The sequence below is a fragment of the Pristiophorus japonicus genome, chromosome 1, assembly GCF_044704955.1.
Source record: "Pristiophorus japonicus isolate sPriJap1 chromosome 1, sPriJap1.hap1, whole genome shotgun sequence".
Lineage (NCBI taxonomy): Eukaryota > Metazoa > Chordata > Chondrichthyes > Pristiophoridae > Pristiophorus > Pristiophorus japonicus.
The window spans coordinates 131,652,644-131,675,408 of record NC_091977.1 but is presented as its reverse complement, the minus strand read 5'-3'; the positions used below and the strand labels follow the sequence as shown (position 1 = coordinate 131,675,408).

General features: G+C 41.0%; 1 protein-coding gene across 3 annotated transcripts in view; it reads right to left on the bottom strand.

Annotated features, from left to right (window-relative positions):
• Positions 1–7,555: 7,555 nt before the first annotated feature.
• Positions 7,556–22,765, bottom strand: part of cep120 (centrosomal protein 120) — a 136,420-nt gene continuing 121,210 nt past the window's right edge. Inside the window, exons 19-21 of one of the 3 annotated variants that reach the window (XM_070883190.1) lie at positions 21,798–21,896; positions 12,048–12,193; positions 7,556–10,175 (exon numbers count right to left, since the gene is read on the bottom strand). In XM_070883190.1, the coding sequence (XP_070739291.1) occupies positions 9,938–10,175; positions 12,048–12,193; positions 21,798–21,896 (483 nt within the window). In that variant the 3' untranslated portion in view covers positions 7,556–9,937. Of the gene's footprint in view, positions 10,176–12,047; positions 12,194–12,824; positions 12,973–21,797; positions 21,897–22,765 lie in introns of those variants that run through there. The other 2 variants (XM_070883201.1, XM_070883212.1) reach the window with 2 other exon arrangements.

Genomic DNA, 22,765 nt, shown 5'->3' with positions numbered 1-22,765 from the left:
GTGCTGGTAGGCTGCAGATCTCCCTTAATTAGCTGGCATATCTCACTGATGACCTCCTTTCGGAAGCGCAGCCTAACGCGCGTGCTATCGGACAAGTCCGGGTATGATCACTTATCCCTGTAAATGCGTTGGGTGCAACGTCTCCTCCTGCGTAGGAGTCTGCCATCTCTTTGATTGGGCACATAATGCTCTTCAATATACCTTCTCCCATCTCTATTCTGCAGCATGTGATTAGTGATCAACACTGGTTGAGAAATTACAGGCCCCATCATTATAAATGCCCTTAATTTGTCCTCAACAGATACAAATGTGATTAGATGATTGACAAGAGTCAAAAAGGTCCTTAAAATCATTCACAAATTGATTCTCCTCACAAGCACTTGAAGCAGCCTTTTACTACAGATCCTCAGTTACAAAATGGTATCCGTAGTGCCGAGATAAGGTCAGGGGATTGCAGCTTTTCTTCAGCGTCTTTTTTGGCCAACGATCATTTTGGCGAATTGTGGGCGAAATGCCAAAAGTAGCAGTCGGCGATAATCGGACTCAAGTTTCCATTTTCAACACTATTCCCGGCCTTGCACAAGGATGAGGTCATATTTTTTAAAAAAAATTAGGCCAGGCGATGCAGCTCATTCATGTGTGCGGAAAGTTGGACCGGCGATAAGTGGGCTATAATCGGGTGCTAGTTTGCACTTTATCAAATATGGGCGATAGCCTGCATCTCAGCACTTATGCAAGCGCTAAATGGGCGATGATGTGCCAAAAGTCTAGCCTTTAGAATTGGTGTAGTTAAAGGTTGGTTGATTTCTATACATGTAAAAGGTGAGGCAGAATCTGATTTGCAACACTTGATTAGTTAATGTACTACGACAACTTGTATTTATATAGCACCTTTAACGTAGTGAAACAGCCCAAAGCGCTTCACATGAGTACTTTGCGATAAAAATTTGACACCGAGCCGCTTAGCGCAGATGACCAAAAGCTTGGTCAAAGAGATGCATTTTAAAACTTGAAGGAGGAGAGATAGAGAGGCGGAGAGATTTAGGCAGGGAGTTCCAGAGCTTGAGACCGAGGCAACAGAAGACACGGCCACCAATGGTTGAGCGATTACAATCAGGGATGCTCAGGAGGGCAGACATCGCAAGAGGTTGTGGGGCAGGAGATGAGAGAGGTGGGACAGGAGATGAGAGAGATAGGGAGGAGCAAGGCCATGGAGGGATTGAAAATAAGGATGAGAATTTTGAAAGCGAGGTATTGCTTAACCGGAAGCCAATGTAAGTCAGCGAGCACAGGGGGGATAGGTGAGCGGGACTTGGTGCGAGTTGGGACACGGGCCGTCAAGTTTTGGTTCACCTCTAGTTTACGTAGGGTCGAATATAGGAGGCCAGCCTGGAGTGTGTTGGAATAGTCAAGTCTAGAAGTAACAAAGGCATGGATGAGGGCTTCAACAGCAAATAAGCTGAGGCAAGGGCGGAGACGGGCAATGTTACGGAGGTGGAAATAGGCTGTCTTAGTTACATTGCAGATATATAGTCAAAAGCTCATTTCAGGGAGAAATAGGACATGAAGGTTGCAAACAGTCTGGTTTACTAACCCAGATTGGACCTGAAACAGGAAACATCAGCCAACAATCTGCGATTAAAGCAGCAATGAAAGCGCCTTTATTGGAGGACTGACCAAATATGATCCCCAAGGAGCTTAATGCTAGGGACGGAAAGGTGGTTTTGAGCTGCTCTAACACTGCTCCCCAACACAGTTAATATAGAATGTGAACCATTGCTTCTGGAGCAGATAACAAACCAACTACATTGTCCTGAACTGTTTCTTTCACCTGACTGTTGCAAAGTTTGGAACAGCCCGTGCACTTTTAAAAAAAAAGCTTTCTAATCTGAAGGCAACAGAAGCAGGATTGGTTGACATTTTTTGTTGCAAAGGCCTGAGGTTAGGATATGCAACTTTTAAATCTAGTTACTAGAATTAATGGACAGAAGAGACTGGAATAAAACTTTAGCTTCAGCATGGCACCAAATGGACATATTGATCAATTGAGGAGCTGAAGGCAGACAATATATAGCACTTCTACATAGATGCAAGGAATTGTGAAATACTAAATTACTAGATAAATTTTCAAAATGAGATAAAAACCACTTCTGACAAAATTAACTTAAAAAAGTTTTAGTCCCCGCTGCAGGATCTGCAGAAAATTGGCAAAACAAGCTTAGCTATCAATTATGAACAAGACCTTATTGCAGATTGGGGATGTGGGGAGAAAAAGAAATTGCATGGTTTGTCTCAGTGGCAGCACTTCATTGACATATATAAAATATTAAATAGCATAGATAAGGTAAACCCAGGCAAAACTTCTGTACTCAAAAGCGTTCTGTCACTTTCACTAATGTTTGAATCTGTAGGGAGTTGATTCATTCATCTTACTAGCATACGGTTTTACTGCAGTTTATTTGTCAAAACATGGTAAAATATTTAGTTGGATTTCAGTACCCCACATTAAGTACTGAAACTTTCAGCTATTTTAAGAATTTCTGCTCAAGTACACTACACCTATTATGCACAAGTGCTATGAAAGGTCGGGGGGGGGGGGGGGCAGGGCAACATTCAATATGTCCATTATCTCATTATTTTGTCAGTTAATTGGATTACATTTTCTCACATCAACCAATTCAGCCTACATTACAAGTTATTGCAATTCAAGGGTACTTAATTGGCAATGAAGCCCTTTCGGACATCCTGAGGAATTAAAGGTGCTATATAAATGCAAGTTATTTCTTTTGTTTATCACCAACCTTTACTAATCTATCCATCTGGTTGGAAGCAAGACCAAAGTGTGAGGTAGTTACTGAAAGCAGCTAACCCTCAGCAAAATATTATGGAGTCAGAAACTGCAAATAAATGCGTAGCCAGATGAGTGCATGTAAAAAAAATTGCTGTTTTGCTGACATTTTATTTTTAAAAATGGTCTTTTAAAAACCAGACTGTAAATCAAAAATTTGCTGCGTTATCAAGGAGGGTTTAAAAAAACATAACTAAGGTAGCAAATTCTAGAACTGATGAAGCCATTATGATAGAACACTTCTCAAGATAGTTTAGCATCAACTAAACTTTATACAAAACACATATCCTGGTACAAGGGCGATCATCTTGCTGGAAGGCAGGTGCTCGGCTCTCTACCTACTTGTCCATGAACTATTAACAAAGTTGTTGAGGTCAGTTCATAAGATATATTCAAAAGGGAGTTGGATGTGGCCCTTTCGGCTATGGAGAGAAAGCAGGAATGGGGTACTGAAGTTGCATGATCATATTGAATGGTGGTGCAGGTTCGAAGGGCCAAATGGCCTACTCCTGCACCTATTTTATATGTTTCTACAAATGCTGAATATGTTAATTGTTTTTAATGCAATAATTCTGTTGAAGGATTCGAACCCCAGACGATTTAAAATGGTCACCAGAATCACATGATGAATACTGATAAAGGAGGCCATTCAGTGTCATGTATCCAAACATGTTTACAGCTTGTACTACTACATATGATGTGCCATCAGAGGGCACTATGGGAAATTTGTACACCAGCTGTATGGTCACTAAGGTGTGCCACCAGAGGGCACTGCAGTGGGAGACTTGAAGGTTACCTGTACAGGAGTGCCAGGCCTAGTATAAAAGGCAGGCCACCCTGTACGATCCTCACTCTGGAGTTACATTAAATGGACTAAGGTCACTACAGTTCAAGTACAATACATTGCCTCGAGGAGTCATCAGAGCATCTAAAGACATAACAATTGACGACGAGATGACGGACCTTCACGCGAAAATGGCTAACTTTGGTACGTTGCAGCAGTTTGCCGATGGTGATGATTGGGACGCCTTTGTTGAGAGGCTCGACCATTTCTTCACAGCAAACAACCTGGCAGGCGATAATCCAGCCATACTGGCTGATAAGCGGAGCTATCCTGCTAACCAGTTGTGGGCCCACCGTCTGTGGCCTTGTCAGGGACTGACTGGCACTAGCGAAGACAACGACCAAGACATACGAGGAGCTTGCAACGCTGATCAAAGAACTCGCCCAAAGAGAGCATCCTTACCTGTTATTACCCACCGACGGTCGGAAGGCCAGGAAATCGCGAAATATACTGCAGACCTTGGGAGGTTGGCGGCATCATGTGATTTCGGCGACTACCTCACCGAAGTGCTGCGGGATATCGGTCATCGGAATCGGCCACGAGGGCCTTCTTCACAGGCTCTGTGGATACCAGTGTCACACTGCAGAAGACCATCACCATGAGCCAGGCATTCATGACCTCGACCTGTGGCTATAGATGGATGACTCATCCTCAGGGCTCAAATCCGGCAAGTACTTAACACAGACTGGTGCCTTTTAGAGGCTGAACTATAGAATGTGAATCTCCTCAGGGGAGAGAACGAACAGGCCCCAGAGTCCCTTAACTCAGAGTCTGCCAAGGGGGACTAATAGAGTAGCACCATGCTGGCGTTGCAGAAGGAATCACAGGGCTCACCAGTGCCGTTTTAAGGACCATGTGTGTAAAGGCTACAGCACAAAGGCCACCTCCAGTGAATGTGTAAAAGAAATATGACTCTCTTATGAAGAGTCTGCAGGTGGCCATTAATCCAGCGTGGATTATGAAGCGATAGTCAGCGAGGCAGCTCAGCCCCACGATGAGGTGTATGGCATGTTTACCTGCACCACAAAATGTTCCCAGTTGAGGATGGAAGTTGAGATAAATGGCGTTCCAGTCTTCATGGAAGTGGACATGGGAGCAAGCCAGTCAGTAATGAATCAAGAAGCTTTTGCGGGGCTATGGGACAATCAAGCTGAATGACCCAAGTTGGTCCCGGTTCAGGCAAAGCTGCGCACCTACACCAATGAACTTATCCCAGTCGTGGGTAAAGCAGATGTAAAGGTACTCCATGATGGCACGGTGCACAAGTTACCCCTGTGGATTGTTGCAGGTGATGGACCAACGCTACGCAGGTGGTGGTGGATGGAGAAGATCATTGGAGCTGGGCAGATTTCATTCCTCCAGCGATCGATGTCCTCCGTGTTCAGAGGCAAAGCAAGCCCTCATCCCACCTGAGGTTGGATCCAGCACCAGAGAGCAGACCAACACAGCATCCGAGGCACAGACCGCTCAGCACGACTGCGTGGAGATGATCCAACTGAGACGACCCGAACGCACCTTCCAGTGACAGAACTCCGGAAGAAAAACGGATCCAAAGGCAACTTTCCAGCTTCGGTGGCAGAACCCGGGGAGAAGAGGATCATAGCATTCAACATCATGGATGGAAGAAAGATGGCGCCCAAACCACGAGGTGAAGCGCTGAAGGAAAAGATGGCGGTGGCCAGATCACGAGGTGCAGCGCTGATGGGGCAACATGTGGTACCAAGTGAAGAAGAGGTTTGGGATAAAGATAGCAAGGCTCTCTTAAAGGAGGCTAGCAACCCACCACACTTAAAGGGATAAGTCCACATTCTCAATCAATGTAATAGCAACTGAGAGTTAAATGTAAAGCTTGTAATTGATGATCAGAGTTTTATAAATGTAATAAGCAAAGAAAAGTCGTGCGATTGCGATCGGAGCTACAGTTTATCTACAATGAGTAATGAAAAGTTGTGCGAGGTAGGATTTCAACTGCATTCAGTTAATGTAGCGGGCAAACACCTATTGGGAGCACACAAGTCTAGCGAGCTACCCAATGTTGTAGCTTGCATCCCTGGGACCAGAGTGATGCACCACGAAGTGTGGCCACAAGCAGCTAATATAGTCAAGCTGCAGAGCAAGCGATCTCAGGAGGGCAATGGCACCAGTATCAATACCCTGCCCCTGATCGGCTCCATCTCTCAGGCACCCGATGGCACCAACCACCACGAGCCTGAAAGAGCAAACCGCGCTACGGCGCAGCCCCCAGACCCTATCGCCACCAAGGCTACACCTGGGAATGAAGGGTCACCCGCAACTGTTCTCCCAAATGGGACCGGGACCAGCCAGGATCCCAAACCAAATAACGGCCAGACAAGCGAGTCAGCAGTTCCCTGTGCATTGGCAGACGACTGCTCCTCAGGGAGCAGCAGCGACCCGGGGCGCAAGGAAAGGACAGAGAGGTCACAAGCATCTGTGAACCTGCCCGACACTAGGAGCAACGGCAAAGGTCCCGAGAGCAGGCAACTTGAGCCAACAGGGTTTCCATTGCCAACACTGGGCACCGCTCCGCCACCAGACTACCTGGACACCATCCAGCAGCTGGTACTAGTTTGGCCTCACGCACCGGTGCTGACACAAGTACTGATTCCAAGTATATATCAAGTATGTACCTCACCAGTCAAATGTACTGGCCTCACAACTGTACCACAAATGTAATGATGTAAATGCAATTTTTTTTTTCTGGACTTGAATGTATATGAACGTAATGAGCCACCGGCATAATCTATATGTGGGGGGTGGGGAAGAGAATGGAGTGATCATGGACTCTCAAACAGAAACCACCAGCACCTCTACTGTCAATGAAACACCACCTACTCACCAAAGATGGAAACGATCCTCCAAGGGTCAACCAGATAGAGCTAAGCCCAGAGCACAGTCAATGCATGAAGGCGATTTGCACTAAGGGCTTGGGGGTAGAGTGATGTCATGTTTCCAAACAGGTTTACTGCTTGTACTATTACATATGTGCCACCAGCAGGCACTACTATGGGAAACTTATACACCAGCTGTATGGTGGCACACCCGAGTGACCAGAGGGCACTGCAGTGAGAGACTGTAGGTTACCTGTACAGGTGTGCCAGGCCTCTTATAAAAGGCAGGCCCACCATGTGTGATCCTCATTCTGGAGTTACATTAAATGGACTAAGGTCACTACAGTTCAAGTACAATACATTGCCTCGTGGAGTCATTATCAGAACATCTATAGACATAACATTCAGCATCTTGGCTGACCCATCTAAAACAAAGAAAAATACCTGTCTCCACCCCCTCTACCCCAAACATCATTTACCAATCCCTTGAATGAAGTGAATCTTTCACCTCCACTACCATCCTCTGTGTGAAGTGCTTCCTGACATCTGTCCTAAATTTCCCTTTCAACAGTTTTAATCAATGCCCCCTGTTCTAGTATCCTGGCATACCTTTGAAGTAATGCTCCAGATTAACTATGTATGCAGTTCAATATCTTGTATATATTTACAAGGCTCCCTTTCAGTAACCTATTTCAAGGCCACAGAACCTCAGCTGCTTCAGGCTTTTTTCATAACTCAATCTTTTGATGCTGGGCATCAATTTGTGCCAGAGGTCAAATTATAGTCTGAAAATTATTCCAGGATATGGTTTTCAAATACACTTCAACACTCCATTGGATGATTTTCTTCATCCTTGATTTGTAACAGAATCACTCACCCAGTATGGATATTGTCAACTGGTGTCTGCTAGGCCTTGAAATTGTGGTTAAAGATTAAAAGATCGTGGCAATATCTGCAAGGGTACCAAGAAATAATGTAACCAGCTTATTATGTCAGCTTAATAGACAAAATGTCTTGCACAATAAAATATTTTATTAAAACTGTTTATAAAAACAAAGACCAACTCAAATGAAAACAAACGAAGTTGCATCAAAAATTTGCAATTTTTAGGTTTTGTTCCATTATGTTAAATGGTATCAGGTTTCAAGGTAACAAACATAAAACCAGGACTAAGACATAGAATTTCACATACAACAATCCTGAAAGAAATCAGCTCCCTCTACTGTTTGGCAATGGAATTTCAAATCCACCATTAATTCTGAGATTTAAATAGCAGGTTTATTTCCTCTGCACTGTACTGACTACTTATATCCTGGTTCTATTGCAGACTCTCCTGCTCAAGCTAGAAATGTTAGTTGCAATTTTGTAGAATAAGTGCATTTTTTTAAAAACTTGGCAGGGGTGGGGGTGGGGGTGAGGGGTCATGTAGAAGAATAATCTTAAGTCTCCTTGTGCTGTGCACTATTTCCTGATTGTCAGCTATTTGCCGGACGGCTACGCATGCTGCTTTAAGCTTCGGATAACTTTTTTCATTAATTTCCCCTTCTTCAACATATGCAATCTAAATTGGAATTATGTATTTAAAGGAATCAGCAAGCTATTATCGAGGCCCATGAACTATTTTTCTTTGGTTGACCTGCAGACAAACAAATGGTTTAATGAGGGAAAGAAATGCGCTGGGAACAAATTATCATTTGCCAGCTAATTATAGAAAGTAAGCCCAAGTTTTATAGGAATTGAATTCGTAACTGAATATTCACGTACACATGAACAAATTTGAGGACACTGACTAGTACTTGGCCTGTATAAGCATACTTTATCCACATTCCAGCTTTTTTTCAAAAATCAAAGACGTGCTTAAAAATGTTGCAACTACTGGTGGGGTTAGGGACAAGAGTTGCAGTAAAGGAGTAGTTGGTGCTGCTGTAAATGTTTGTCAAAAATGCAGTTTATATTTTCCAATACCTGTATTAAAATTGCTAGCAAGAATTTAAAAATAAAGTATTTCCTCACCTGGTCACTGCAAAATGCCTATCAAGAAATTTTAAACAGCCGCACTTCGATGCATAAATATTGATATACGTGCTTTTTAAATTGATTTTAGCCACAACTATTTATTTTTAAATTGTTAAACGAGTGTTAAGATTTTGGTCAAATTGATACGGCAACACATATTTATAAAATGATATTTTCATTAGCCATGAAACAAAACTAAAATAACTAAATCATCAAAAACATTCAATCTTCATTGGGAAATATGGTTAAAATATTCTCAAAAACACTACTGATATGGTGCATTACTCTTTTCCCCTCTGAAATACAAATAATGAGCACGAAGCAATGCTTATGACTGCTGGATGCTGTAAAACCTCTCCCACAATGCACTGACATTGATTTGGTATCTTCTGCATACTCATTCCACATAATTTAACTATTTTCTAATTAACTTAATTGTAGCATGCAAATTATTTTCACCAACATCACAAGTACATTTAAATAGTTAGGTTCCTCCTTCAAGACACCATTATGGTACCTCACGAGTCACATTGGAAGTATTTTCTTTACAAAGCTTTTGTTAAGGGATTCTATGCTTCAAGTCACAAAGATGGAAATTAAATTAAACCCCAAATAGTTGAATACATTAACCATATAATGTACATGGCATAAAGGATTGTTAGACATGATTGATAAAGGCAATTTATGTTCAAGTGGAATTTCAGGCAAATATTAAAAAACTGTAAATGTATTGGGTTATTCCTTTGAGATTTATTTATTTGTGGTCTTCAAATCCTCAGTACTCCATGTTCGCAACTCAATTGAAGATAGAATCAAAATGTCTGTTCTTCACAGTTGCAAAACTTAAGTGTATTTAAATCCCTGGTTGTGAATTTATTGCTGTTTACTTGGAAGGAACCTGCTCTGTTATCTCCATATTCCAATCACCCTTCTTCAAAATTGAATGTTTTCTCTAGTTCAGCTATTGCTTTTACTGTGAGGCACTATTATTACATCTGGTCTTCTTGACAGCTGATTTTCCTACATTTATAGCGCAAGCTTATCAGCCTAGTGGTGCCTTTAAAGTAAATGCATAAAATTTACTTCTGTTTAAAGAATTTGAATAAAGTTTACTCTCCAAAAATAGTTATTTACAGATCCATTTATAAACTAACACCTGTAAAAAGTTACTGTACATATAAAACAACATTTCTAGTTCACTGACTTTTTTTTCAAAAACAAAGTTGTCAAAAAGTAAACCCAATCAGTATCAAAAATTTGATTGAAATATTCACAAAATATATGTTCATTTTATACCAAAGGGAGAAGATACAATTAGGATTTGGGATTATGCAGGTGCCCCTGTATATGCTATACAAAGATTTCACTGAAGTGTCATTCTCATCTATGACCACCTCTTTTCGCCATAGCTTCACGTATTTGTCTGTCAAGCTCACTGATAATTCGATCCTCATGAGTGTATACTCCTGTCCTTAGTAAAGTGTCCCTTTCCTCTATGAGCCGAGCGAGATAATTGTCCAAGGCCTCATCTGGATGTCGGGCATGATCTCCAGCCGCGCTCCCACTGGCAGGGGCTCGCTGCTCTGAAGATTCTTTTTTATCTTCTTGTAGCTTTAACCTGATAAATGAACACAATGAGCAACAGAAAATTAAAAAAAAATCCATGAAAATAATAAACTGAACTTAGTTCCTACTAGTATTTTCTGTGACACAAACAAAAAGTCTAAGAGCTACCTAAAAATACCAAATAGGAACGTAAAATAGAACAGTGTGCAATGTCATGCAGTGCCCATCTTTCACCGAGTTCTTGATCTTTGCTGCAGCATTGTGGGAAATGACAGGTGCATCCCCAAATTTAAAAAAATAAGAGGGGGAAAAAAAGCCATCTTTTGTCATATTCGCATAGCTCTTAGCTTGCACCTTCATAGCAATATCAGCAGAAGCCTGGCATGTTGGCCAATGCACAGCGGCTAAAAAGAGGGAAAGGAATGAAACCAATTTTAAAAAGGGGGCCTCATTCAGCACCATCTGGTTCCCAGCAGTCACGTAAAGCCTCATAACCTAAAACATAAATAATGTTTAATCCAAATATTCTGAAGAAAGACAGATTATGGATAGATAGTGGGAGTATCTCAATGACATATTCATGTACACACAAATTGAGGAATGTCACCAAAGTTTAATGTCTTTGATGATATCGCAATGTTAACACCAACACATTCCTCGGAAATGGAAGATCCCAGTGTAGCATTCTCAGAGCCTAAAACATGGAACTCCATGGCAGAAACAAACTGGATTGTGAAGCAACTATTCTTTGTTCAAATGATATTCAAGTAGCTTGCAATCCACATTGGTAAATGTTATTTTTACACATCTTGTGCAACACTACGCATGCAAATTGCCAACATCTTGACTTGCCACCAAACTGACTGCTTATTTGTACAATTTACACATGAATATTCAGGGATACAAATTCAGGTCACTATTAACTAAATTATACTCCTGAGCTGTTAGAAAATATAAACATTCTAATTAGTATCAACAATAAAGAGTGATAACTGGACCTTTTCTGTTGATTTTAAAATGTCACTAGTCTTTTTAAAAATGATGAAATTAGAATATAGAAATGCATCAACATCTGTCTCTGAGCTTGAATAAGTGTTTTCTGAAGTGTATAGAATATTTATAATTCAGACATAAAACTACAGTAGTTGTGTAATTAATATAGGCGACAATTATTTCTTAAACTCTGTCTAAAAAACAATATAGATATGGATAGAGATTAAAGTTTAAAGAGAAATAATGCATCATTTGGCTAGCTAAATGTCACTGTTGCATCCAGTGAAAATGCATGCATTGCACATGCTCAGAGTGCAGGATCTACTTTAACCATGTCCTGGCTCTGAGCAAAAGTGTCAAGCTCAAAATCAGCTTTTGGAAGAGGCCAAGCCATTCATGTAAGCTGGTTAATGAAGGTATTAAAAAGGACACAAGGCAATTAAATATACAAGTTCAATCATTATTTTGAGAAATATTTTAGACATTTCAGTTATGAAAGAAAAGTAACAATTAGCAATTCACCGATTCATGTTTTTTTATATAAAAGAAAAGGATAGGTTTTCCTCATTGGTTATTTAGAATTGGTAGCTTTCTTACCGATTTCTCATTGGCAGTTTTCCAGCCACTTACCTTTCACTTGTATGTTCCCTACCTCTTATTCTGATGTTACTGTTTTACTTTAAGCCATCAAAAGTTAGACAAAAGTGTGACAAAGAGGAAGTGTGCACATATACAAGATGCTCAATATGAAAGGGAGAGTGTACCGTTTTCCATTTCCTAAACATTTCAGCCCAAAACTGGTGCTCACTGCAAATGTTCATGAACACTGTCTCTTTTCATATCATGCACATAGATTGGATGTTTTCGATTTTGTATCTTTAACTCAAAATTCAAATAAGATATTGCACAGCATTTTCCCACTTTCTGCTACCTGTTCAGCTCATTCCTAATCTCCTCCAATTCTAGTCGCTCTGTTTTAACTACTTCTTTCTCCTCAGCTGCCAGGTACCGCAGCCTCATATGTTCCAGTTCTTGTTGTTGCTTCTTAAGTCGTGCCATAGCATTTTCTTGCTCACGCTGAAACAAAGAATATATATTTTTAAATTAAACTTTCAATTAACTAATTGCTTTACAGGTTCAGCTACCAACAGCTCATGAATAATTAACTGGGATTTGAATTTATTCAGCCACCTTTCCATTGGTTAAGAATTTTGCTTTTTTAAAAAAAAATCTGGATTACACAACCGGATGTAACTTTCAGGAAGCATCATCAGATTTTCAGTGTAAAGTAATGAATCAAAAGTTAAATTGCAGTTTTAGAAGATGCTTGTGTTGCACATTAATTCTGCACCAAACACAACCATACTTCAATGAGCAACTTCTCAGCCAATTAGATATGCAATTATCTTGATCAAATAGTTAATTATGTGCCAACTGCTAGACATTGGGCGGGATTTTGCTGCAGAAAGAACGATGAGGCCAACAGTGCTCACCGTTAATTACGTGTAAATCAGGCAGCAACTTCTGGCTGGCGTGCACACGCAGTTAAACACGCAAATCTGGAAGTTGCTGTCCGAGATGCCCTGCTCCTCCAAAAGCTTCCCAAAAATTGAATCTTGCCATGACTGAAATATATTTAACAATGTGAAGTTCCTGTACCTGATTTGACATTGAATTCACTATTTTAGCTGATATTTCCTGGTTCAGATGTTGCACTGCTCATTAACAAGTCTTCAATCTGATTGGTTAAGGAGATACACAGTTGCTTGCTCTTTTCACAAAGGTCCCTCAAGTCCTGCTATGCTTTTTGGCTGGTTGGCTGACAGAAACTTCCAGTACAAAAACCCATAGAAAGTCTGGGAAAGTGCAAGTCGAACACCACTTAGATAAAATCTGGCCCATAATGTTCCTGATACAGATTCTATTCATTAATATTTTAAGTACAAGTCTACAATACATCCAAACATAAATGAATCTGGTTCTAAAGATATTCCATAATTACAATGGAAAATAAATGAAAAAAATTATTTTGGTTCTAGCTCTAATATCAGAAAAAATCAGTTTGGTTATGTGGTACACCACTAACCAAAAGGCATGGGGGTCAAGTCCCAGGTCTATATTAACTTAATGAAGGATACTTGGTTAGTTAAAACACACTGCCTTTTGAGAAGATCCTGCAGGGCTCTTTCAGATTTTGGTTTGGTTCAGAGGATGGAAGACTGTGTACAGCTCATTCTGACAATCAGCTGATCAGGAAGCAGCAGCACGATACTCCTGTTGTAACATTGTCAGGCCCTTCCAGCACAAGGATTTTAACCAGCAAAATCAGGAGAAAATAGAGAGTGGAAAAGCAACATCTCACATTCTTAACTTAGGCAAGATGAAAGTCGCAGCTTTTTAAAATGAGGTGCATCAGGGACCCCACAAGTTCAGATTGCTATCCACCTGGTGTGGGCACATTATGCCCGAAGTATTCTGTTTTTATACTTGTCTGTATTGTTATTTTTACTGACTAGCACATTATTTCTGTATATTAACGACAACAGCAATGTTTTCTTGCATTACAAAGGGATTGGAGTATAAAAGTAAAGATGTCTTACTACAATTATATAGGGCCTTGGAGAGACCACACCTGGAATACTATGTACAGTTTTAGTCTTCTTACCCAAGGAAGGATATATTTGTCTGAGAGGGAGTGCAACAAAGGTTTAGGATTCCTGAGATGGGGGGGGGGGGGGGGGGGAGAATTGTATGGAGGAGAGATTGAATAGACTAGGCCTATATTCCCTGTAGTTTAGAAGAATGAGATGTGATATCACTGAAACATACAAAATTCTTAAATTGGTAGCATTTATCTTGGAGGATGTATCCCCTGGTGGGTGTCTAGAACTAGGGGGGGGGGGGGGGGTCCACAGTCTCAGAATAAGGGGTTGGCCATTTAGGACAGATGAGAAATTTCTTCACTGAAAGGGTTGTGAATCTTTGGAATTCTCTACCCCACGGAGCTATGGATGCTCAGTCATTGAGTATATTCAAGACAGAGATCGATAGATTTTTGTATACTAAGAAAACCAAGGTATATGGGGATAGTGCGGGTAGGTGGAGGTCAGGTAGATCAGCCATGATCTTACTGAATGGCGGAGCAGGCTCAAAGGGCCAAATGACCTACTCCTGCTCCTATTTCTTATGTTCTTATATTCCTTTATGCAGAGGACACCATCTTTCAGAAGTTCTAACAGGCATTAATTAAGATTGTGTTAATGTTTGCAGAGGGGACCCAACACAGAAAAGTTTGAAAAATGATTCAACAGCTGACAAAAGCCTCAATAAAAATAGTAATTTTTGTAATGAGTGATCCGAGAAAAATATTTAATGGTCTGCAATCTGGGGTCAGTGGTGAAGAGACAGCAATTGCTATTGACCTCGAAAAAAGCTGCCCAGAGATCTCCTGATTTTTGTGGCGAGAACCTTAGCTTCCTCGACGTGAATTTGACTGTAGCGCTGTCAAAAGGGAATTCCTAAGAGCAGCAGAGATGTCATCAAGCTGTCAAAGCAGCCAATCATATTGAAGAATTCAGAGACAGCTATCCAGGAAATAATAAAAGCACTGATTATCTGCACTTTTAAAAAATGTTAGAGAATGAAATTAAGATTGTGACATACACATGGTAGGAGTTGAAATATCATGAACAAACTTTAATAAAATATTTTGCTAAAAATCTAGTCATTTTTAATCATGAAGGAGAAATGTAACTTCCACAAATATAAAATTTGTTTTTCAGGGCTAGAACGGTTGTTTAGCTGTAAATACGCTGTTAAAATCCCAGTTACACCTATTCCAACAAGGCTGAACATTTAATGGGGTGTTTAGCAGCAATATTAATGTGGAAAAGCTTACATTTTTATCCATTCCACTGATTACCGGCTATTGGGGAGATGTGGTTCCATTGCGCAGCCTGTGGTGGAGCAGAGAATGACTGACCACAACTTCAGGATTCCACGTTTAGCTGCGCACGTGTTAAATCCTGAAGTTATGGTCAGTTTCAGAGGGGTAATGACGGTGAATGGTGACAGTTCAGTCATTACCCACGGCAAAATCCGGATCATTGTATTAACGTATAACATTATTTCATCTACATCACTGCATCACACTGAAATGTTACTTCAGATTCTCTACAGTCTTAGAGAATGCACAGAACAAGCTAGATTACCACTAGACCCAAATGTTTGCTTTTGTGTTTCTGGTGGGGAAAAAAAGATGAGGTCAACAACATTTTATTTGCTCACTTTCATCACCACAGATTTCAATGATGGTGAAAATACAATTGAATGGGTGACTTAATACATTAAACCTCATTAATACCTTTAGTGTTAATTGGAGTATGATGGCAGCGTGGTTATATCACTGGACTAGTAATCCAGAGGCCTGACTAACAATCGGAGACACGAGTTCAAATCCCACCACAGTAGCTGGGGAATTTAAATTCAGTTAATAAATAAATCTGGAATAAAAAGCTAGTATCAGTAATGGTGACCATGAAACGACTGGATTGTTGCAAAAACCCATCTGGTTCACTATTGATCTTTATGGAAGGAAATCCTTACCGTGTCTGGCCTGTGACTCCAGGCCCACAGCAATGTGGTTGACTCATAACTGCCCTCCGAAGTGGTCTAGCAAGCCACTCAGTTGTACCAAAACCGCTACAAAAATAAATACATCAAGAAGGCAGCTCATCACCAACTTCGCAAGGGGAATTAGGAAAAGGCAATAAATGCTGGCCTTGCCAGTGGTGCCCACATACCAGGAACGAATAAAAAAAGTTATTGGTAATACTTCAGTTGCCAGATACATATGCAGTAAAGATGTATCTCCAACTAAAGAACTTACTTAACTGCAAAGTCAGGGTAACCATACGATGACAAGAATACCTTGCTTCTTTTCCAGCTCGCATCATTCACCTGCATATGCATAATTTCTTCTTATCCACATTCATTCACAATATTGACATTTATATCATTATGGTTCTCCGCTGTGACATTTCAATACTTCATTATTTCTTAAATTAAACAAAAGTTTCTCAGTAAAAATCCCAAGATATTTTCAAGACCAATAATACACATCTGTTCCTTTATTGGAAAACTTTCCAGTTTCGTGTCCTCAGGTCATGTATTACTATTTCCATCAAATATAAATGCATCACTATTTTTTTTATAGGGAGATATTTCAGGTCTCAACCAAGAAATCTGAAACACTGACCTTTAGTATCTGTAAGAATCCACAATTACTTCAAAGTAACAGAATCAGAATGGTTAGCAATAGTAAATTAGTTGCTTTTATTTCCAAAAGTGTGAAAATAGTATGTGCGCTGTACATTTTTGAAATGAGACATTAGAGTTCAGCATCCTATCAAAATGGGCAAAATGTAATAGCTGCGCTCTCATTTCTATGATTCTGACTCAAAAATCACTAAAAACCTCTCTGCTAGTTTTCAATATTGTGGATTTAATCAGGTCAAAGTGGCAACCTTAAGCAGAATTTTGTTAACCATACAACTGCCAGATTAATTATTTACTTATGTTTACAGTTAAAAAACGTGACTGTGATGATATAAAGATGGGAGGAAAAGCAAAGTGTGAGGAGGACACAAAAAATCTGCAAAAAGACAGGCTAAGTGAGTGGGCAAAAATTTGGCAGATAGAGTATAATGTTGGAAAGTATGAAAAAATGAAAGAGCAAGTTATTATTTAAATGGAGAATGATTGCAAAGTGCTGCAGTACGGTGGGACCTGGGGGTACTTGTGCATGAAACACAAAAGGATAGTACGCAGGTACAGCAAGTGATCAGGAAGGCCAATGGAATCTTGGCCTTTATTGCAAAGGGGATGGCGTATAAAAGCAGGGAAGTCTTACTACAGTTATACAGGGTATTGGTGAGGCCACACCTGGAATACTGCGTACAGTTTTGGTTTCCATATTTACGAAAGGATATACGTGTTTGGAGGCAATTCAGAGAAGGTTCACTAGGTTGATTCCAGAGATGAGGGGGTTGACATGAGGAAAGGTTGAGTAGGTTGGGCCTCTACTCATTGGAACTCAGAAGAATGAGAGATGATCTTATTGAAACGTATAAGATTATGAGGGGGCTTGACAAGGTGGATGCAGAGAGAATATTTCCACTGATGGGAGAGACCAGATCTAGGGGGCATAATCTTAGAATAAGGGGCTGCCCACTTAAAACTGAGATAAGATGAGGAGAAATTTATTTTCTCAGAGGGATATCGAACTGTGGAATTTGCTGCCTCAGAGAGCTGTGGAAGCTGGGACATTGAATAAATTTAAGACAGAGATACAATTTCTTAACCGATAAGGGAATGAGGGGTTATGAGGAGTGGGCAAGAAAGTGGACCCGAGTCCAAGATCGTATGAAATGGCAGAGCAGGCTCAAGGGGCCATATGGCCTACTCCTGCTCCTATTTCTTATGTTCTTATGCTATATTTAACATCTCTGCAAGACCACCACACAGTCTCTCAGTAGGAATAGCCAAGATGTTTGAAACGGTTAGGTCAAATTTTTATATTGACCTTTATTTAATTCTAAACGTGTAGTAGAAATGGTATGTAACTGAGATTAGGAGACATCTGCTTAGTGATACCAACTAGCTATTGAAATCTTCCATCACCAGGCTTTGAAGTCATTCAATGCAAACACAAGACCGTCACTAAATTAAAACACAGAATCCTCCCTTACAGGTGCCACTGTTAAGAGGTCTCTCTACCAAGTAAATAAACATCTTTACTTAGCAGTGCCGCCCATAAATCTGAAGAGATGTAAACACACGCCGATTAGACTAAACAATGGTCAAACACTGGCCACTGCACACTGATTGCTGAGCTGTAGGAAGAACACTTGGCAGAAGCTGAAAAACTCAAGTATAGTTTTCTGAAAATAACCCAAGAGTTGACAAGTGGATAGGAGGGCCTGGATGACTTCAAGACATTGATTTTTACATAAAACTGGGCTTTAAAGTGCTTTTTAAGGAGATTTACAACAAATCTTTGCCAATTTGCTCAGAAATTAATCAGCTTAATTATTCAGAGTGGAGAAAGCTGGGGGGAGGGGGTAAATTGGGTAAGAACAGACAAGATATTCCAGCTGCCAGGAAGGAATGTCTTTAGCTTTCAGAAATCACTGCTTGTAAATTGACTTAAAAATGCACTGCAGGAACAACAAAATTAACACACAAAATAAACACAGACTACTTTGCCAGCGCAAAGTATATACTGTTGTGCTCCAAATAGTTATTTTGACTTGTGACAAATTTGCCTTCACATTGATGTTCTGCACAAAAAACCTCAAAAATACATCACATTTAACCTCAAGCAGGCTGCAGCTGGATATCGTCATTAACATTTTATTAGGAAATTTTAATATTTCCTTCTGCATGCAATAGTTTATGGAAATGTTTTGACAGAACACCATGAAGATTTGGGAGTTTCAAGACATTGGCTGAGATTTCAGACCTACCACGGTTCAAGTAAGAATATAATGGTTTGTGGGGTCGTGGGGAGAGAAAGGGACTAGGCATGTTTAGACACTGTTCTCATAAGAAAACTTAAAACAAGATTTATGAAACTCTTGAAAGCAGAAGCCAAATGAGATTTCTGCAGCTGAAAAAATCCTCATATTTAAATGAAAATATTGCAACAAACAAAAGTTTTGTGGGTCTTCATCCAGAAAATGTCAAACACATGTCCATATAATGCATACTAATATACTGTCTGCAGTGTTGCCACGGTCAGTAGAATTTTTTTTAAACAAATGGTGACAAAATTGAAGACACTTCAGAAACTTACTCCATGGAGCCACCTAGTGGCCAGAACCTGAAACTATACGGTAACAAATTAAACAGAAAAATTAATGCAGAGATGTTGACTTGACATAGCCATTTACAATGGTAAACGTTGACCTGTGTGATAAAATGGTGATGAGATAATATTTGTGGATGAAGTGTATGCCATACGTTAGATTTTGAGATCTATCGATGCAATGTTCAGTAAAGGCCCCTTTCTGTTCCACTATATTTACGTGTCCCAAAATTTATACTGACATGCCACAAAAGGACACTTTCCCCTCCTTCCTCTCCTGAAGACATCAACTGCTTGCTTGGGTTGCGTACCACAGGCAACATTCACCCTTTAGAACTTTGCTCAAGTATCTAGTATGCAAGAGCCTTGATCGAGAGACTTGACATTTATATTGGTAACACACTCAACCACGAGGGAGGTTAAATCACAACTGAACTAATCTGGTCATCTTTTGATGTTCACGCGCATAGAAAACCCATAAATGTTGCTGCGCAGCTAGAAGTGATATTTTAAAAAGGTGATTTTTCACTCCCTAATCTCAGAGGTGAGGCCAATTGTAGCTGGTCTACGACCACCTTGGCTGAGGTGGCTAACTCAGCACAAATTGGCTATGCAGTGTAAATCCACTGACCCATCAGAGTAGCACATCTTTCACTCAATATGATGGAAAAAAGTCATAAAAACTATTACATACAAAAATGTTTATATCCAGTTTTTAAATATCAGAATGTTGTGGTGTCCACAAACGAAGTCTTGAATACCACAGTAGCAGAAAGGTCTAAACATTTGCTCGAGAAATGTGAACTACAACCTCACAAAACATTGTTCATCCAAGAAAAACATTTTTGTTGCAGACACAGAAAATTTGTAAAACCCATGACTAAAAACAAAACTATTTTTTTTTAGAATTTGTTGATGTAAACTTATTCTAAAACATTTCAGCCTTTGCAGAATATTAACTGCTCTCTTTTCTCTTAAGCAGTCCCTCGGCGTCGAGGATGACTTGCTTCCACATTAATCAGTTCGAAGGTACCTGATGAGTCCAATGTGGGTTCTACAGACTCTGTCACAGGTGGTGGTTGAAGGGACGGATGGGTGGGGTACTTGGTTTGTCGTATGCTCCCTTCCGCTGTTTGTGCTAGACTTCCGTGGGCTCCCGACAAAGAAACGCAAAATGTTCGGCACCTTCACTTTGAGCGGTCAGGGATTCCCAAAAGTCAGTGGGGATGTTAAATTTTTTTCAAAGAGGCTTTTAGGGTGTCATTGAAGTACATTCTCTGCCCTCCTGGGGCTTGCTTGCCGTGACGGAGCTCAGAGTAGAGAGCTTGTTTCCGGAGTCTTGGATCAGACATGCGAACTACGTGGCCCACCCATCGGAGTTGATGGAGCTTGGTCAATACTGGGGATGTTGGCCTGAGAGAACACGCCGACATTGGTACGTCTATCCTGCCAATGGATTTGCATGATTTTGTGGAGGGAGCGTTGGTGGAACTTCTCCAGCATAAAGGAGGGCAGGAATCACTACAGCTCTGTAGACCATGAACTTGGTGCCGGGTTTTAGATCTTGGTCTTCAAGCACACTTTTCCTCAGGCGACCGCAGACTGCACTGGCACACTGAAGGTGGTGTTGGGTTTCGTCATCTATGTCTGCCCTCGCTGACAGGAGGCTCCCAAGGTATGGAAAGTGGTCCACGCTGTGGATCTTGATGACCGGGAGGGCAGTACTGTGAGGCAGGGGCAAGTTGGTAGAGAACCTTTGTCTTAGAGATGTTTAATGTAAGGCCCAGACTCTCGTAAGCTTCAGTGACGGTGTCAACGATGGTTTGGAGTTCGGCCTCCGAGTGTGCGCAAACGCAAGCATCTTCTGCATAATGTAAATCAATGACACAGGTTCCTGCCGAAATGCTTAGAACACAGTCTTGTCACAACTCTTTCGTCAGAGAGACAGAGTACAAGGCAACACCCTCGTTCCAGGCACTGGCATCTGCTAGATTACGACATTGTCCAAGTGATAGACCGCAAGAACGTTCGTATCACAGGAGCTGATGACTGCTGGACCGACCACTGCCTAATCCATTCTGTTATCTCAGTCAACGTTGTCTTGAAATGCAGGCGGCAACAGAAACACTACCGCAAAAAAAACAACACTGAAGCACTCAAAGACCCTGCAAAAAAAGCCCTAGTCAGCCAATGCCTCACAGCCAGCCTGATGACTCCCAATGAACCGGAGCCATGGAGAGCCCATATTGTCTGGTCTGCCCTCAAAGCCACCATAATCAGTACCTGTGAAGAGACTCTTGGTTACTCTACCAGAAAGCATCAAGACTGGTTCGATAAGAACGACCAGAAGATCCAGCAGCTAATAAACTATAAACGCAAGATGTTCTTGAATTGGAAACAGCATCACAACTCAAGACAGATCTACAGGCAACTGAAGGCCTAGGTCCAACAAAAAACTTGTGACCTAACGAACAGATGGTGGGTGGAAAGAGCGCAGGAGATCCAGCAACTAGCTGACAACCATGACGTGCACGGCTTTTTTTTTTTAAAAGCAGTCAAGACCACCTATGGCTCAAGCACTCAAGGTCCTACCCCACTAATTAACTGCTACAGTTAACACCAAGAACACTCCAGTTGAATGCTGAATCCTCAAGGCCACCTTCAGAAATGACTTCCTACGGCAGTAATTCAAAAATTTTGGTGCCAACTTTCACAATTCAAATAGGTCTTTTCGCTTTGAAACATGGAACTTAGAAATGATCACTTAAGCCACTGTTTACATCCGTCACCCTCGAAAGGACTGAGGTACGTTACCTGTTTTAGCCGTGCTAACTCTTTTAAGGCTCGACCCCACTGCTGCTTATAATGCAGCTTGGATTTTGTGGCTGATTCCAATTTCCTTTCAAATTCCACCTAATAAAAAAGGTCAAAGGTTGAAATAATAAAGCTGATGTGATTGTCACTAAAAAAAACTATTTGTCTTCAGAAAAGAGATCTTAATATCCCATGTAAATATTAACGGAAGAATCAGCACCCTGCCATGAATGGGATGGGTTTCTTTTTTAAAAACTACTTTTGCATCGCATTGACTTCAGAAGAAGTAATGAATTTCTTGTAACTTCAGACAGCTGAAATAAACATTTTAATCAGTAAAGCAAAATAACTACTCAGATGCATTTATACCTGGAATCTCCAAATGTTAACATTCTAGATTAGTAATAGTTTATTTCAATCGCTTATAAAGTTGGAACACAGACTTTCAGAAATCTGCTGAAATGAGAACTACTTTTTGTCAGTTTGCTCACAAATTTAATTAAATCAACCATAGAAATATATAGCTTAATGCATTAAAAAATATTTCTACACTAAATGTATCGCAAAGATGGGACTTGGCTCTGCTATTAATTGAAACAGTAAATAAAATCATAGGTACAAGTTCGACCTCCAAAATCCAGAGATCCGGAATCCGGACCGATCCGTGGCGGGGTCGTCCAGAAACCGGAAAATGTTCCGATATCCGGACTCTCTCCCTCCCCCCCCACCCCGGCGACCCGACTTCATCCTGGCCCCCCTCCTTCCCCTTTACCTCGGCTGCCTGATCCCACCTACCTCGGGCCAGACAAGGAACTCCTCCACGGCGGTGGGGCCCTGCCCAATCAGGTCCTCAGTGGCAGGGCCCCGCCCGAACATGTCTTCGGTGGTGAGGCCCCGCCCGAGCATCTCCACGGCGGCGAGGCCCCACCCGAACACTTCCATGCCGGTGCGGCCCCGCCTGAACAGCT